This window comes from Sorex araneus, chromosome 1 (genome assembly GCF_027595985.1).
Source record: "Sorex araneus isolate mSorAra2 chromosome 1, mSorAra2.pri, whole genome shotgun sequence".
NCBI lineage: Eukaryota > Metazoa > Chordata > Mammalia > Eulipotyphla > Soricidae > Sorex > Sorex araneus.
The window spans coordinates 40261518-40278008 of NC_073302.1; the positions used below are offsets into that span (position 1 = coordinate 40261518).

Consider the following 16491-nt stretch of genomic DNA (forward strand, 5'->3'; position numbering starts at 1 on the left):
TGCCAAAAATGATAAGCCTCCAAATTACATAAATAATTATGGCTGCTGAACTAATGCTTTCCAGACCCAATTTAATGGGGTCTCCTATTTCTCTTTTCCTGATTACCAGACTTTTCCATTTGGGAGTAATCTTAGACTCTTTTCTCTCCATAGCTCCCCATATCTAGCCAGTTGCCAAATTTCTCATGCATCTGTCTCTTTATTTCCATTGTTATTTAATTTAGACCTTTTTCCCCTCACCACTGAATCTAGTATCCCTATGCCAATCTGTGTAAAACCAGATTAATTTTCCAGTTAAAAATCTCAGAACAGGCAGGAGAAATGGCTCAAGGGGTAGAGCACATGCCTTCCATTTGTGAGGCCCTGGGTTCCATCCTTAGCACTGCGTCCCCAAGAATACTGCCAGCTGTGTCCCCACACAGCAAGAACAGAAAAAAAAAAAAAGACTCAGAACCATTTTTATTTCTTTGCAAAAAAAATCCTTTAAACTGTTTTCATACTGTTGCTTAAAGTAAGTAAGAAACTCATTCTATCCTTTAAGGCTGATATTCCAAACCTTGTACAACATAGAACTAATTTATTGTCCTAATCTTCTATTTCACTTTTCTTTTTTGTTTTGTTTCTTGGGCCACACCCAGTAATGCTCAGGGGTTACTTCTGACTCTGGGATGCCAAGAATCCAATGTGCAAGGCAAACACCTGACAGACTGTACCGTCTCTCTAGCCCCAAAATGAATGTTTTTCCTTTGAATTGCACATGGCCTTTATCTCAAGGGTTTTGTTTGTTTGTTTGTTTGTTTTTTACGTTATAGTTCACTATTTCTGTACTTGCCTACATTTCACATTGGTAAAGTAATGGTGATGACTTTATCTTTGGAGTTCATGAACTGCCTTTTGCAATGTACTTGCAACCAGCTGAGCAATAAATGTATTTGGAATTTTTTAAATATTTAAAAAAATATTTTATCTCTTTGGGCTATGCAGGGGCCCAAAGAGATAATACAGTTGCTTGCCTTACACACAGCCAACTTGGTTTCATTGCTTGGCATCCCTTACAGTCACTGAAGCCTGCTGAGAGTGATTTCTGAGCGCAGAGCCAGGAGTTTCTTCATTCTAAGAACATGTCTATAGAGATCTTAAAAAGAAGGCCCTGTCAATTGAGAGCTATTGACTACTTATTTACAAGTTTGTCACAGTTAATATTAAAAAGTATAGTATTTGTTATTTATCATTAGTTAGAATAGGGATTTAAAAATCCATAAAATGTATCTTTGTATCAATATCAATATCAAATTTCTTTTTCAGCATGTTTTTTATTTTGATGAAGTCTTTGGTGAATCTTGTACCAATCGAGATGTATATATGAAGACTACTCACCCACTCATCCAGCATATTTTCAATGGGTATGATAGTAACCATTTGCTTCTCTTGCTTTCTGTTTTCTGAACGTCATAATATCCTTGATAAACATCACTTAATAGTTTTCGGTTATTTAAACTAAATATAAATTTTGTTTCATCTAATGAGGTTAGATTCTTGGAAAGTTTATTGTTCCTTTGTGTAGGATTTACCAAATATTCAAAGATGTTCAGCAGAATTTCCTTTTCTACTATAATTTTCTTTGCTTTGTGGGGAAATTAAGTGCTTTAAACAAGTCCTCAGAATAAGGAAGTTTATGTGGTTATAGTTAGTTGAACTTGTGGCAATAGGAATTACATACTCTAGCACTATATCTCAGTTAATTTTTTAATTGAAATGGAATAGATAAATGATTATTTCATGGATGCATCTTTGATTTAAACAATTTCACAAGGACTTCTTCCTGTGAAGAAGAAAGAAATAAGCATGTACGAGTAGAAAATGCTAAATAGCCTACTAGAGTCACTGATTTCAGAGTTGATTTTGGTTTCACTGGAGCCACACCTTCTACTGCTTGGGAACTACACCTGGATCAGTGCCAGGGGTCGCTCCCGGGGATGCTTAAGGAACATGCAGTGCCCAGAAGTAACCAGACCTCCTAGCTATTAGATATACTTCTCCGGCCTGCTTTTTGACTTTTATGTTTTAAAAATGACCTAAAAACATTTGGTGGGGGCTGGGGGGGATCACTCCTGGCAGTGCTCAGAGGATTATAAGGGATGCTGGGGATCAAACCCAGGTCAGCTGCTTGCAAAGCAAGTGCCATACCTGCTGTATTATTGCTCCAGCCTAACTTTTTTAAAAAATGAGACATGATTTATATATTGAGATGCACAAATATATATTATAAATTGGGCCATACCCAGCAGTTCTCAGGACTTTCTTCTGGCTGTGCTCAGGGATCACTCCTGTGGAACTCCTGGGACTAAGTGGGGTGCCAGAAATCGAACTCTGGTCTGCCACGTGTGAAGCTAGCGCCCTACCTGCTGTATCACTCCAGACCCCTGTAATTCTCTTCCTAGTTGTGCTTTATACTCAACTGACCATAATTCTGGGATTCAGGATTTTTAAGACAAGTAGTAGTTAAATAGGTAGAAAAGTAACCTGGTCTCTGCCCTAAATAGCTTAAATCCCATTAGATCTTATCTCCTGATTTCAAACTTCCTTGGTTTCTTTGTTCTTGCTGTATTATTACTTCTTTGGATCTAGTTTCAGATCTTTCTGTGTCTTCAGCTGTCTCCTGCCTTCCTCTACTTATGTATCTGTACAATTTTTTTTCTTTCTGCAAGTGGCACTTTTTATTATTAGCTTGTGTGATTCCTGTTGAAGTCTGCAATGGTTACTTACCTGCCTACTATTTAACATTGCATTGTTGAGTCCCACAGCACTCAATATTCTTGGTCCCCAACACCTTCTAAATCAAACTGTTCTCGACAGGTCTCCCAGATGTCCTTTCTACCTCTTAGTCTGCAGTTGCTTAGCCTACAAGGGGTACAGACATGTGCAAGCTTCATGACTCTCACCTAAAATCATAGAACATCAGGCTAGAAGGGATCTTAGAAACAAATCCCGAGAGAAGACTTTTCACGAATCCCTCCTTAGATATTTTGCTTAACTGATTTCATTTCTGTGCTTCCTGAATATTGATAAGAGTAGGTAATTCCGGTCTTGTGTATCATATGATCTTACTATTTTTGTTTGATTTTTGTTTGGGGGCCACACCCAGCAGTGCTCAGGGATTTCTCCTGTGTTTTTTTTTTTTCTGTGCTCAAGGATCACTCCTGGCAGTGCTCAGAGGACCTTATGTGACAAGCACCTTACCTTCTATCCTCAAGTACCAATCTTATTATTTCTTATATTTAATTCTGTTACTTCTCTTGTCAAATTTATCCTTCAGGATTAATACAGAATCTTCCTGGGGCTGGAGTGATAGTACAGCAGGTAAGGCATTTGCCTTACACATGGCCAACCTGGGTTCCATTCCCATTATTCCATAGGACCTCCGAGAACTGCCAGGAGTGATACCTGAATGCAGAGCCAGGAGTAACCCCTGAGCATGGTCAAGAGTGGCCCAAACCCCCTGCCCTTCCACCCCCCAAAAAAGACAAAAGGCGCTAACATTGACTTACCCTGCTGAGTCAAATATCTCTATTTGCTGCCACTCTACCACCCCCAGCCCCCACCAAATTAAAATACATTACAAATCTATGTGTAGATTAGCATTCTCGGTTTATATAACTGATTCAGTGATTCTTTCCTCAGAGGCAACGCCACTTGCTTTGCATATGGACAGACAGGTGCCGGAAAGACCTATACCATGATAGGAACTCACCAGAACCCAGGACTATATGCTCTGGCCGCCAAAGATATCTTCAGACAACTAGAAGTGTCCCAGCCACGAAGGCGTCTCTTTGTGTGGATCAGCTTCTATGAGATCTACTGCGGGCAGCTTTATGATCTCCTAAATAGAAGGAAAAGGTACTGGACATAAGCGGGGAACTGCAAACCTGTTCGCTTTTGGGTTAAGCCAGATTCTCACCGAATCATGGGATTTGACAAGAGGCTTTGGTTATGATAACACCTTTTTTTGTGAAATGGAGTCCCCTTGGGCTGGAGCGATAGCACAGCGGTTGGGCATTTGCCTTTCACGCGGCCAGCCCGAGTTCGATTTCTCTGCCCCTCTCGGAGAGCTCGGCAAGCTACCGAGGGTATCGAGCCCGCGCGGCAGAGCCTGGCAAGCTACCCGTGCGTATTGGATATGCCAAAAACAGTAACAATAAGTCTCTCAATGAGAGACGTTATTGGTGCCCGCTCGAACAAATCGATGAGCAATGGGATGACAGTGACAGTGGCAGGAGTCCCCTTGAGTTCAAGGTGCATATTTTTTTAATTGTCATTTCAGCTAGAGAAAAATGTAAATAGACTTTCATTAGTATTTTGTAAATGATTGATATCCTTGTGTATATCAAAAAACTGTCCCTTTTATTTTAGTCTGTGAAAAAAGATCATTTTCAGGAAATCAGAAAATCAACAAGTACTTAGGTCTTATTCCTAATTCTTTTGAACTGTTATTACAGTGGAAGAACGATAAGCTGTTTCCCACATTCTCTTCATTTTTTTCTCTCAATCTTAGGGTAAACTTAATGATGACTTTCTGAAATATGTAAAAGGAAAATCTTCACATTAGATTTAAAAATTTTTTTTAGTGTGAAGCAATTTAAATTTATTTCAAATTAATTAAAAGTGAAAGGAAACTCTAAGCCATAATATAAAGTGCCTTTGAAGATTTATTTTGGTTAGTTTTTTTGAGGGGGGGGTCACACCCGGTGATGCACAGAGTTTCTCCTGGCTCTCACTCAGGAATTACTCCTGGCGGTGCTCAGGGGACCATATGGGATGCTGGGACTTGAACCTGGGTTTGCCACGTGCAAGGCAAACGCCCTCCCCACTGTGCTATCGCTCCAGCCCCTTATTTTGGTTAATTTTTTTAAAAAAATTGTATTGTCAGAATAAGGAAATAATAATCTTTTTTTAAAATTATTTATTTTATTGAATCACCATGTGGAAAGTTACAAAGTTCTCAGGCTTAAGTCTCAGTTATACAATGCTTGAACACCCGTCCCTTCACCAGTGCCCATATTCCACCACCAAAAACCCCAGTACACCTCCCACCCCCACCCCCTCACCCCCACCTGCGTAGCTGATAAATTTCACTTCATTTTCTCTTTACCTTGATTACATTCCATATTTCAACACAAAACTCACTATTGCTGTTGGAGTTCCCCCCCCAAAAAATGGCCCTACTGACAAGGAAGCATTTGATAATTAGTTTTCCATTGCTGAGAATGAAGAGATATGAAGTTGTGCAGCCGCAATAGAGGCTTCGCGGTTTAGGATTTCTGTATTTTAGTAATTAAGCCCAGGGAGAATTATGTTAGAAATCGCATCCTTTCCCTTCCTGGGGCAGTGTGGGGCAATGGCTTAGTTCACAGTCTAGAGACATAGCTGCAAGCAGTTGCTGGGACCAAAAGTAGCCTAGCTGGCCTCCAGATCATGGTCGATCAGCAGCAAAGCGGCCGCACAAAAGTGTGGCCACCTGGGTCGAATCTCGGCGGAATGCACGCTGGTATGGCCCCCCGGCCCGAGAGTCAATAATAATCATTTTTGGGGAGGAAGTTTGATTTGATTTTTTTCTCTTTTTATCTATTTGTTTGTTTGTTTTTTGGGTCACACCTGGCAATGCACAGGGGTCACTCCTGGCTCTGCACTCAGGAATATCCCTGGCAGTGCTCAGGGGACCATATGGAATGCTGGGAATCGAACCCAGGTCGGTCACGTGCAAGGCAAGCACCCTTACCCACTGTACTATCGCTCCAGCCCCATTATTTATTTATTTTTTATTTATTTATTGAATCACCGTGAGAACAGTTACAAAGCTTTCGTGTTTGCATCTCAGTCATATAGTGATCAAACACTCAAGCACATTAGATTTTTAACTTTTAAAAAGTTTAAATCCCTATTGTATGTGGTGAGGAAGATGGGAGGATTGGGTCACATCTGGCGATGCTCAAGAGTTACTCCTGGTTCTGCATTAAGAAATTACTCCAGGTGGTGCTCAGGGGATCTTGTGAGATGCTGGGGATTGAACCTGGGAGGGCCACATGCAAGGAAAATGTTCTACCTGCTGTACTATCACTCTGGCCCCTGAAAGTAACACTTTTAACTAGTAGGAGTCAGCTGAGTTGATGGTGTTGAGGGCCTGCCTTAGCAAATAGGGAGGAGAGAAGGAGGAGAGGTGGAAGGATAAATGATTGTCATTTATTAACATAAATTAACCTTGTGATAATTTATTAATCCTAAACTGACCTGATGTGAAAACATTTTAGAAGCAGCCACTTCAGGTAGAAAGGAGGAGGGCATGACGGGGAAACCAAATAGGTAGAGCGCCTCTGTAGACTCCAGGCACCGGAGGCATTCTCCGAAAGCACGTACTAGGTCCACCTGTAAGGAGGCACTGGAGTAGGGGAGGGATAGATCGCAGGGGCGGGAGAGGGGAGACGCTACAGGTCAGTAGGGTCACCACCATCCTTTACGGGCACTACTTTAAGTGGCATCACTGGTGAGCCCACTGGGATCTTTGGGTTTGCCACAATTGAGAGGCTGTGCAGATGTTCAGCATTCAGTCCTGACGCACAGGCCAAAAACAGGAAGATGCTAGTTGCAGTGACTTGAGTAAGAGTGGCCTCTTTTTCTTACTTTCTGTGTTGGATTTGAAGACTCAGGTTAGCCGAGTCACAGTTTTCCTTTCTGCCCCAGTGCCCTTACTAGGAATCCTTGCCTTTAGAATGACCATTTCCTTTGCATTATACTTGCCATGAGAATAAAAACCATTATTGTGTGTGGGGCAGGGAGCGGCCTGGGAGAGCTTAATAGTTGTTTTTATGAAGGGACGGTCGGATGTTCAGCTGTTGGATGCTCAGTAGCCGTGAACTCCCCCAAGCATCCCGAGGTATCCCCTGCAGACCCCTGAGCACCACTAGGGTAGTCCAGCGGTCCTCAGCACTGTTGGGGTCAAACTCACGACCTCCCACTTGAAAGCTCTCCAAGCCGCTGAGATGTCCCATGGGCCCCTTCAAATTCATTTCTTTTATTCTTTTGGACTACTTCTGGCAGTGTTCAGGGGCTACTCCCAGGTCAGTGCTCTAGGGCCACTCCCTGGGTCACTCCCAATAATGCTCAGCAGACCATGTGCTGGCAATCAAACCTGGGCCTACATCTAAGGTGATGAATGATTACAGTCTACCAGCAACATTAAAACAAATCAACTAAACCAAGTCAATTAAGGAGCATGTAGTGAATATCGTTAAATATTTTCCCCTCCATCTACACTACACAAAGCATGTGTTCCAGGCTATCTCCCTAGCCCAAATTAGGCTTCCCCCCCACCCAACCTGGCTAATTTAATTTTGGGGCTGTGCTGGCGGTGCTCAGGATTTACTCTTGGCTCTGTGCTCAGGGAATATTCCTGGACCATATGGGGTGCCAGGGATTGAACCCGGGTCAGCTGTGGATAAGGCTACCTGCTGTACTACCACTCCAGCACTTCAGGTTAGTTTCTAAAGCAGAAAATAATTTGTTTCTATACCCTTGCATAGAAAGTGATAGAAAAACTCTTCCTAGAGGATTTAAAAATCTAGTGGTACACATAAGGCTATTCTTAGGAAACTTTCTGGGGCAAGCGCAGGTGATGGGCCTCGGAGGCATGTCTAGGACTTCCTTTCAGAGCATGACACGAGGGCTCCTAGACCAGAAGCTTAACTGTTCCCACAGTTTGTCTTCTGGAAGGTCTGGGGGCATCTGAGGCTGTTTCCCTCCAATTCTTCTGTAAAAATTTGGAAACTTGGATGCAGTGTAGATGGAAGGAAAGAAAAATTCACAATATTCACTACATGCCCCTTAATTGATTTGGTTTAATTGATTTGGTTTAATGTTGCAGGTAGACTATAATCATTCATTACCTTACATGTAGGCCTAAGTGGTCTTTAACCATTGGTCCATGGGTTAGTGCAGTCTGCTGTGTTAAAAAGCTAAAAGCCACCTTGATTCTAACTGTTGGTCCTTGGGTCGGCGTGCAGGACAGGTGCCAGTCTGCAAGGGTAAGCATGTTGAAGAGCGCTGGCCTGAGGCTTTCAGCTGCAGCACCAGCTCTTACTCCCTTAGAAAATATATCAGGACTGTTTACATTGCAAATAAAACAAAACCCCAGTTTAATTGCTTACTGGCAAAAGCATTTAGGAAAGTCATTGACTCATATAACTAGAAATCCTAGAGAACTGCCAGGCCCGAGTCTGTTTACTCCAGACTCTCAAAAGCCCAGTTTCTTTTCTTTTCTACTTTTTTCTTTTCCAGGTGGAGGGGTCACAGCCTATTTGAGGATTGCTCCCCTAGGGTGCTTAGAGGACCATGTGGAGGGTTGAACCCAGGCCTCCCACATGCAAAACGTGCTCAGTCCTTGGAGCGCTCTCTGGCCCAGGGGCCAGTTTCTTTGCATCTCTCAGGTCTATGGTGTGAGCTTCATTCCCAAACTGTCTCTCTTGTGAATACAAAATAGTTCTTACTTTTCTGACATGTTTTCATTTCCCAAAAGAGAGCACCCCTCATTCCCAGGCACCAGTCCACCTGAGAAAAGAATTTTATTTTGATTGGAGCAGCAGATATCCCATATCTCCTCCCGAATCAGTCACGGCAGCCAGAAGCACACTGTGCATTGACTGACACAGGTCTAAGTGATATTGCTCATTCTTTGAGGTGCCAGAGATCAAACCCAGATCAAACCCAGAAATGCCCATTTTTTGAAATGTAACCAAAAATGCAGATTCATCACCAAATGCTGGTGGTAATCAAGAACCGTACCTGAAGCCCAGGACTGGTTTCCGTAAGTGGGGGAGTTGGTGGGGAGCATCTATCTCAATTCCAGGCAAAGAGTACTGCGAGAGGAGGTAGTGGTAGAATGGTTTCTGGGGCAGGCGGAAGCGAAGTCCGCCTCAGCCGCGCCAGCCTTGTTCTTGCCTTGCCAGGCTCTTCGCGAGAGAAGACAGCAAGCACGTGGTGCAGATCGTGGGTCTGCGGGAGCTGCAGGTGGACAGCGTGGAGCTCCTCTTAGAGGTAACCTACTCCCTTCTTTTGTGTGTCTTTGATTTTGGTGTAGTGTTAGGGGAGGGCACCACACCCAGCAGTGCTCGGGACTCACTCCTGGCTCTGTGCTCAGGGATGACGCCTGTTGGTGCACCGTGAACCATCGTGAATACCAGGGATCAAGCCATGGAGAGTTGGTGCAAAGCAAGCACTTAACTCCTGTACTGTCTCTCTGGCCGGGGCAACGTCTTAATCGTCCCACTAAGTAGCCTAAGTGGAAGAAAAGAATCCACTTTGCTGTCCTACGGCTTTAGGCAGAGCAGAGGCAAGCACCCCACACTCCACACGGTACGTTGCAAGTCCTTCGTGAGGCCGACCTGACTTTCTACAGGGCTGTTGTTCCAGTGCCGAGATAGGGTAGGCAGGGCACAAGGGAGGACCCAGTGCCTGAAATGATACTCAGGGGCCACTTTCAAAGGCCGCTAACATATATCTTTGTGCTAGTGGGTTCTGGGAGATGCTGCTAGGGAGAAATCATTTTTCTCTTTTGTTTTATTTGTAACTTTTCTTTTCTTTAGAGGGAGGGGTACACCTGGAGGTGCTCAGAGCTTACTCCTTGTAGTACTTAGGGGACCATTTGCAATGCTGTGATCAAACAGGCCAGTGGATGCAAGACAAGAGCCATTCCCACTGAACTCTCTCCAGCACTTCCAATTCAGTTTAAAAACACACAATTTGCCATTTTTCAAATGTTCTATTTTCAAATGTACAGCCCAGCAGTTTTAAGTATATTGTTGTTGTGGAACAGAACTTTTTCATGCAAATCTGAAATGCTCTACCCACTAAATAATAATAACTTATTTCCTTCTTCCTACAGTCTCTAGTAGCTGCCAGTTTGTTTTGTTTCTGTGAATTTAATTACACACATGCAAGGAAACCACATCTTTTGCCTGTAAAGATATTAAATATGATATGTGGTTTGCAGCCAGAGTAATGTGCAGCGGGTAGGGCAATGTGCCTTGCACACAGTCAACCCGGGTTTGATCCCCGGCACCCCATATGGTCCTCTGAGTATTGCCAGGAATAATTTCTGAGTGTAGAGCCAGGAGTAACTCCTGTGTGTCAATGGGTATGGCCCAAAAACTTAAAAAAAAAAAGATACGTGTTTTGGTTTAACAACCGCTTGCAATGTTCAGACTACTCAGCTTCATACTTGGGAGTTACTCCAGGTGGTATTTGGGAAACCATGCAGGTCCCCTGAAGTCCCCTACGTAGGTCCCCTGAACACCACTGAGAGTGATCCCTGAGTGCAGAACCAGGAGTAACTCCTAAGCACAGCAGGATGTGGCTCTCCTCAAAACCCAAATTAAATAAAGACCCCGCTAACTTACTGACTAAACTGCCTGCTGAGATATCTATCCAGAGTTAATAGAGTAGGGTGGACTTTTTTCTTGTTCGGAGTAATTATTAACTTATGTACAGCTATATTCCTGACGAACCTTCCTTTAATACAGTGACCCTCGATCCTGATTTTACATTATACATATAAGTTCTTTTTCTTACTTAAAAAATAAAATAAGGAAAAAAAATAAAATAAGGGGCTGGAGAGATAGTACAGGTGTGATGCTTGCCTTGCACATGGACAGTGCTGATTTAATCCCGGCTCCCCATATGGTCCCTGAGCACCACCAGGAGTGATCTTTGAGCTCAGAGTCAGGAATAGCCCCTAAATATCACCAAGCCCCAAACCACCGCACCAACAAATAATAATTTTACCTTTTTAATTGGGAAAAACAGACTGTAAAGGAAACTGCATAAAACCTAAGTGTGTGCAGTTTAATAAAAAGAAAGCACCCTCAAAATCAGCCACCCAGCTAAAGACGTAGAACACTGCAGCACCCCACAGGCTCCCTGTACAACTTCCCGGTCATACTCCCTGTTTTGTCACCAATTTATCTTGGTCACAAAAGAAATTCCTTGTTCTTTACTATAGTTTTGCCACAGATACATTCATCTATGCATCATATAACTTAGTTTTCACCTATTCATTAACTGTTAGGATAGAATTGCATTATTTTGTGATTGGGTACTTTTGCTCATTACTTTGAGTTTTATTTAGTTTCATTTACATCTTTTGCATACGCTACCGTTTCCATTTTTGTCATATGGATAGACCACAATTTGTCCATTCTACTGTTCATGGGCTTTTGTTTCTAGCTGAGCTTTCTTATAAATAATATGTTTCTTTTTGGGTTTTTCAGGACACAGCGCATGAGTGCTCTAGAATGAGATGTGTCTAATTGTAAAATAATTTGGTCAGAGGCCTTGCATATTTTCGTCTTTCCTCAGTGATGCCAACTGTTTTCCTAAGTGATATAAACTCCTCCACCTGGGGTAGGAGCCATTCCATTGCTCTCAGCTTCCCCACACTTCCTAGTGATAGATTTTTTTTTTTTCAGTCAGGATATGACCTTAATTGTATTGTGGTTTTAATTTGCACTTTGCTAATTGAGAATGAAATTGAATCATTTTTCATATTCTTAGTCTTCGGGATTTCTGCTTTTGGAGATGCCATTTCAGGTCTTCTCTGTATTGGTGGGTTATCTGTCTTTTTCTTACTGATTTGTGTATTATGGACATAATAGTCTTCTGTGTCATAAATGTGTTGTCTCATTTTCTTTCTTGTCTTTTTTTACTTCATCTTAAGATCTTTTAATGCTTATTTGAGTCTCCATAACATCAGTTAAATAAAAATTTCTCACTGGGGAGAGATCCAGATATGAGTAGTATTGTAATTTAAAGTTGAAATGTAGCTTAAATTCTATAACATCTATCCTTTTAAAATATACAATTCTGGTCAGGAGAATTGTATACAATACAGTGGGTAGGGCATTTGCTCTGCACGCAGCCAAACTGGATTCCATCCCTGCCGTCCCATATGGTCCTCGGAGCAACACCAGGAGTAATTCCTGAGTGCAGAGTCAGTAGTAACTACTGAGCATTGCCAGGTGCCCCCACGAACTCCCCCACCCCCAAAAGACCCAAATAATTTAAGGGTCTGGAGATACTTAAGGTCATGTCTGGCATGCAGAGGTCACAAATCTATAGTACCCACCACCACACGGTTCCCTGAGTACTGCTGGATGTGACCCCGTTGGACCCCTGCATGATGGTTTTACAGCACCATGTCACTGGACATGAGCATTGAACCAACTGGCCTGTACGGTGTAGCCAAGTACTGCCAGCAGTGGCTGCAGAGTGCTCGGAGCACTCAGTGGAAAAACCAAAAAATAATTTTAAATTGAAATATGCAAATCAGAGATTTCCTTAATGTCTGCGTAAAGTATGCAGTCATCAAAACAAATTGCAAAACATTTTCATCACCCAAAAAGAAAATTCTTTACTACCAGCAGTTATTCCCTACATCTCTTGTCTCCAAGGTCTGGCAATTGCAGATTTCTGTTTCCAAGAATTTGCCTACTCTTATTATACCAGACAACAACATGCAACCTTTGGTCTGGCTTCGTGTGTGTGTGTATGTGTGTGTGTGTGTGTGTGTGCGCGCGCGCTTCCAAGAATTTGCCTAGTCATTATACCAGACAAATGGAATCATACAACATGCAACCTTTGGGTCTGGCTCTGTGTGTGTGTGTGTGTGTGTGTGTGTGTGTGTGTGTGTGTGTGTGTGTGTGTGTGTGTGTGTGTGTGTGTGTGTGTGTGTGTGTGTGTGTGTGTGTGTGTGTGTGTGTTTCCAGGAATTGAACTCGGGACCTCACATGTGCAGGGACTGGAGATGGCATAGAAGGTAATGCACCTGCTTTGCATGTGGCTGCCATGATCCTGATTCTAATTCTCAGCTCCACATATGGTCCCCTGAGTACTGCCAGGAGTCACTCCTGAGCACTAAACAAGAAATAGTCCCTGAACAGCTCCAGGTGTGGCCCAAACCCCTTCCGCCCCCACCCTGCCAAAAATAAATAAATAAATAAATAAGCTTTAGCACTGAGCTACATCCCAGTTCCTACCATTTTTTCCTGGTGATGTTTGGTGAAGTGTGCAGGTTCCTGAAGGCTACTCCTGCACCAAGCTGGTTGTACCTGGATATCTAGGCTGATGGTTCAGTGTTTGGGCCTGGGATTGTCACTGTGGGACCACTAGGGTCACACTGGGCAGTCTTAGGGGCTACCCAGGCCACCCAGTGGTGTTCTGCAGTGGTTTAGGAGTTGAGCTTGGTGCCTCTACAGGCCAGGCATAATCCTTAGCCATTTGAGCTCTCTCTCCCCAGCCCTCCTAGCATTGTATGCTTGTTTGGGGGCCACATTCAGCAGTGCTCAGGGCTTATTCCTGGCTCTGTGCTCAGGGACCACTCCTGTTGGCATTCAGGGGAATGCCGTATGCACTACCAAGAATTGAGCTGGTGGGACCTGAGAGATAGTACAGCAGGTAAGGCATTTTGCCTTGTATGCGGCCGGCCCAAATTTGATCTCCGGCACCCCCTATGGTTCCTAGAGCCCACCAGGAATGATCATTGAGCACCGAGCTAGGAGTAAGTCCTGAACACCACTGGTGTGCCCCATCACCAAAAAAAAAAAGAATTGGCACCTCAGGTAGTGCAAGTCAAGTACCTTAACTCCTTTACTCTCTGTCCAGTCCCCTGTCATATTTTAAAGTTTCATCCACCTTGTAGCATGTCTCAGCAATTCTTTCTTTTTACCGCTGAGTAATCTGTTGTGTAGATATGCCACATTTCATCTCCTGATGGGCCTTTAGGCATTTGCCACTGTTTGGTTGGTGTGTATAAAGCTACAGTGACACATTTAAAGTGTGTATAAAGCTTAGGGACACATTTTTGTATGGGTTTGTTTTCTGGTCTTTTGTTTGTTTTTTTAGTATATGCCTAAGTATAGCATTTTTGGGTCATACTTTTTTTTTTATATATATATATATAAGAACAGTCAAAATGCTTTTTTTTTTTTTACATTTCTATTCACAACATTAAAAGTTGGTATTGTTTTGGAAGTGGGGGGTGGTGGGGAGAAGGAATGGACTTTGGTCACACCCGGCAATGCTCAGAAGTTACTCAGGAATTACCCTGCTCTCAGGAATTACTCCTGGAGTAATACTCAGGGGACCAAATGAGGTGCCAGGGATTGAATCTGAGTGGGTGCTGCAAGGCAAATGCCCTACCCACTGTACTATCTCTCCAGTTCCAAAGTTGGTATTATTTTTAAAAATCTCCAGGCAATGCTAGCATACAGCCCTCCTGGTCTTTCTTCTAGTATATTTGGCATGCCTAGGTAGAGGCGGAGAGAAACGCCAAGGGTGGGCTGGGTAATTGACAAGACCCACCTAGAGCAGCATCGCCCTTGCATGTGGCGTGGGAAAAGACAGGGTGGCACACCTTTGATATGGAATTTTTCTTAACTTTGTTTTTCATGGAACAAATACATTTTGCTTAAGGACTGCGACCTCTTATTTCTGTGATTTTTCAGACTCCTCAGTTCTCAGGTCTCAGATAGCTTTTGTTTTATTGGGGGGGGGTTTACTTTTTTTTGGGGGTCACACCTGGCGATGCTCAGTGGTTACTCCTGACTCTGCACTCAGGAATCACCCCTGGTGGTGCTCAGGGGACCATATGGGATGCTGGGAATTGAACCCGGGTCCGCCGCATGCAAGGCAAACGCCCTACCCGCTGTGCTATTGCTACAGCCCCAGCTTTTGAGTGTGGCTGTTTTCGAGGGTCACTTTAGAGCCTAGAATTCTCTTGGCCGAGATTGTAAAAACAGGCACTGAAGTGTGTGGGCAGGGCTGTGGGGGCTCCCTGAGACCGAAGCTGGTTTTAACCTGCCCAGCCCCCTGCTATGGAGTTGTAACGAGATTCTTTCTCACACACCTGTTTCTTGGGGTCCCAGCTTCCTCCAGCCATTCCTTTATTTGGCTGGAAGAAAGTGGTCCACCTGAAGACTCGGTGATGGGAAACTGGTCCAATTGGATGGGAAAGGTGCAAACTCGAGTAGGAGTCCTTTATCCTTAGCGCAATTGTGCTTAGCCGGGGCAAATCAACCCTCTGCCCTGGCAGAGCTTAGGGCTCTGCTCCAGCCCAAGGAGAGCTGCCTGGGGAAGTAGGTGACAGATGTTTCTTATCAATATATAATTATATCCTTGCCACTGATACCCTCAGTCTGTACTTCAGAGAAGGTTGGACAAGACGGCAGACAGCCCAGACCAAGGTGGAAAGTCAAGATCAATTCAGGCGATGTGAGATCTGACCCAGCTACCCTCATCAACATTTATTGAGTTGAAACAACAGCACTAACCTAGGTGTCACCCTTTCACCTTTTCTCAGGTATCATGCTTACTCAGGTATCGCCTCTGGGTTTGCTCAAGTGTCACCCTCAGGTGCTATCTTTCTCTGTTGTCCTCACAAATCGCCCTCAGCCTCACACAGGGCCAGGGTTGCCTGCCTGCCCGACCCTCGGCTTCCTGCTCCCAGGCCTGTGCTTCCCCAGGAAGCTCTCCTTCCAGGTTGGGGGTAGTTATGACCCGTTCTTAGGGGGCAGACCAGGATTTCCCTGCCTTTACCAGGGGCCCTTACTGACTCCTCACTGTTCCCAGATTTGGAATTGAGATTCTCTCTCTCTGGAAATTGGTGGCATTTTATCACCAGTTGTTGTAATGATTTGTCAGGTTTTTTTTTTTTCTTTTTGGGTCACACCTGGCGATGCACAGGGGTCATTCCTGGCTCTGCACTCAGGAATCACCCCCGGCGGTGCTCAGGGGACCATATGGGATGTTGGGAATCGAACCCGGGTCGGCCACATGCAAGGCAAACGCCCTACCCGCTGTGCTATTGCTCCAGCCCCTTGTCAGGTTTTGTAAATCATTCTTGCAGACATTTCCTGTATGGAAAGGTACCCATTCCCAGATTTCTAATGAATCTGTTTTGTGTTCTGAGTTTTGCCTTGGCTCTAAAGAGCAAGAGCTTCCTCTGGACTAGACGTTAGTTATCTCTGTGCCTAAGCTGCAGAAGTGCTCGGAGCCCTTTGCTGTTTGTGCTTGACGCTTGGTGGGTGACACCTTCTGAGCAGACAGAGCTGAGTCCCAGCACCGAGTGTCCTTGAATCTTTCCTGTATCATTCTGAACCTGAAGTTTGTCGATGACAGTAGATGATTGGGTTAGGTGATAGAGAAGGAAAGAAGATCAGGAATGTAAAATGTTTAGATTGATGCTAGCTCAGTTTGCCATATCCTTTTTTTGGCAGGGGAGAGGGAAGGGGAATATGGGAAGACCTGTTCCAGCAGCTCTCAGCCAAGGCCTGAGGATTCCCTGGCCACCCTGGCCAGGCTACACCCAGCGATGCTGGGGGAGCTGGATGGTGCCAGGGGTCAAACCAGGCCAGCTACATGCTAGACATGCGTCTTAACCCCCGCACTACC

General features: G+C 44.1%; 1 protein-coding gene across 1 annotated transcript in view; it reads left to right on the forward strand.

Annotated features, from left to right (window-relative positions):
• The window catches only part of KIF24 (kinesin family member 24), a 47015-nt gene that overhangs the window by 12802 nt on the left and 17722 nt on the right, over positions 1–16491 (forward strand). Inside the window, exons 3-5 of the mRNA XM_004600382.2 lie at positions 1306–1403; positions 3682–3897; positions 8997–9084. Of these exons, the coding sequence (XP_004600439.2) occupies positions 1306–1403; positions 3682–3897; positions 8997–9084 (402 nt within the window). The remainder of the gene's footprint in view (positions 1–1305; positions 1404–3681; positions 3898–8996; positions 9085–16491) is intronic.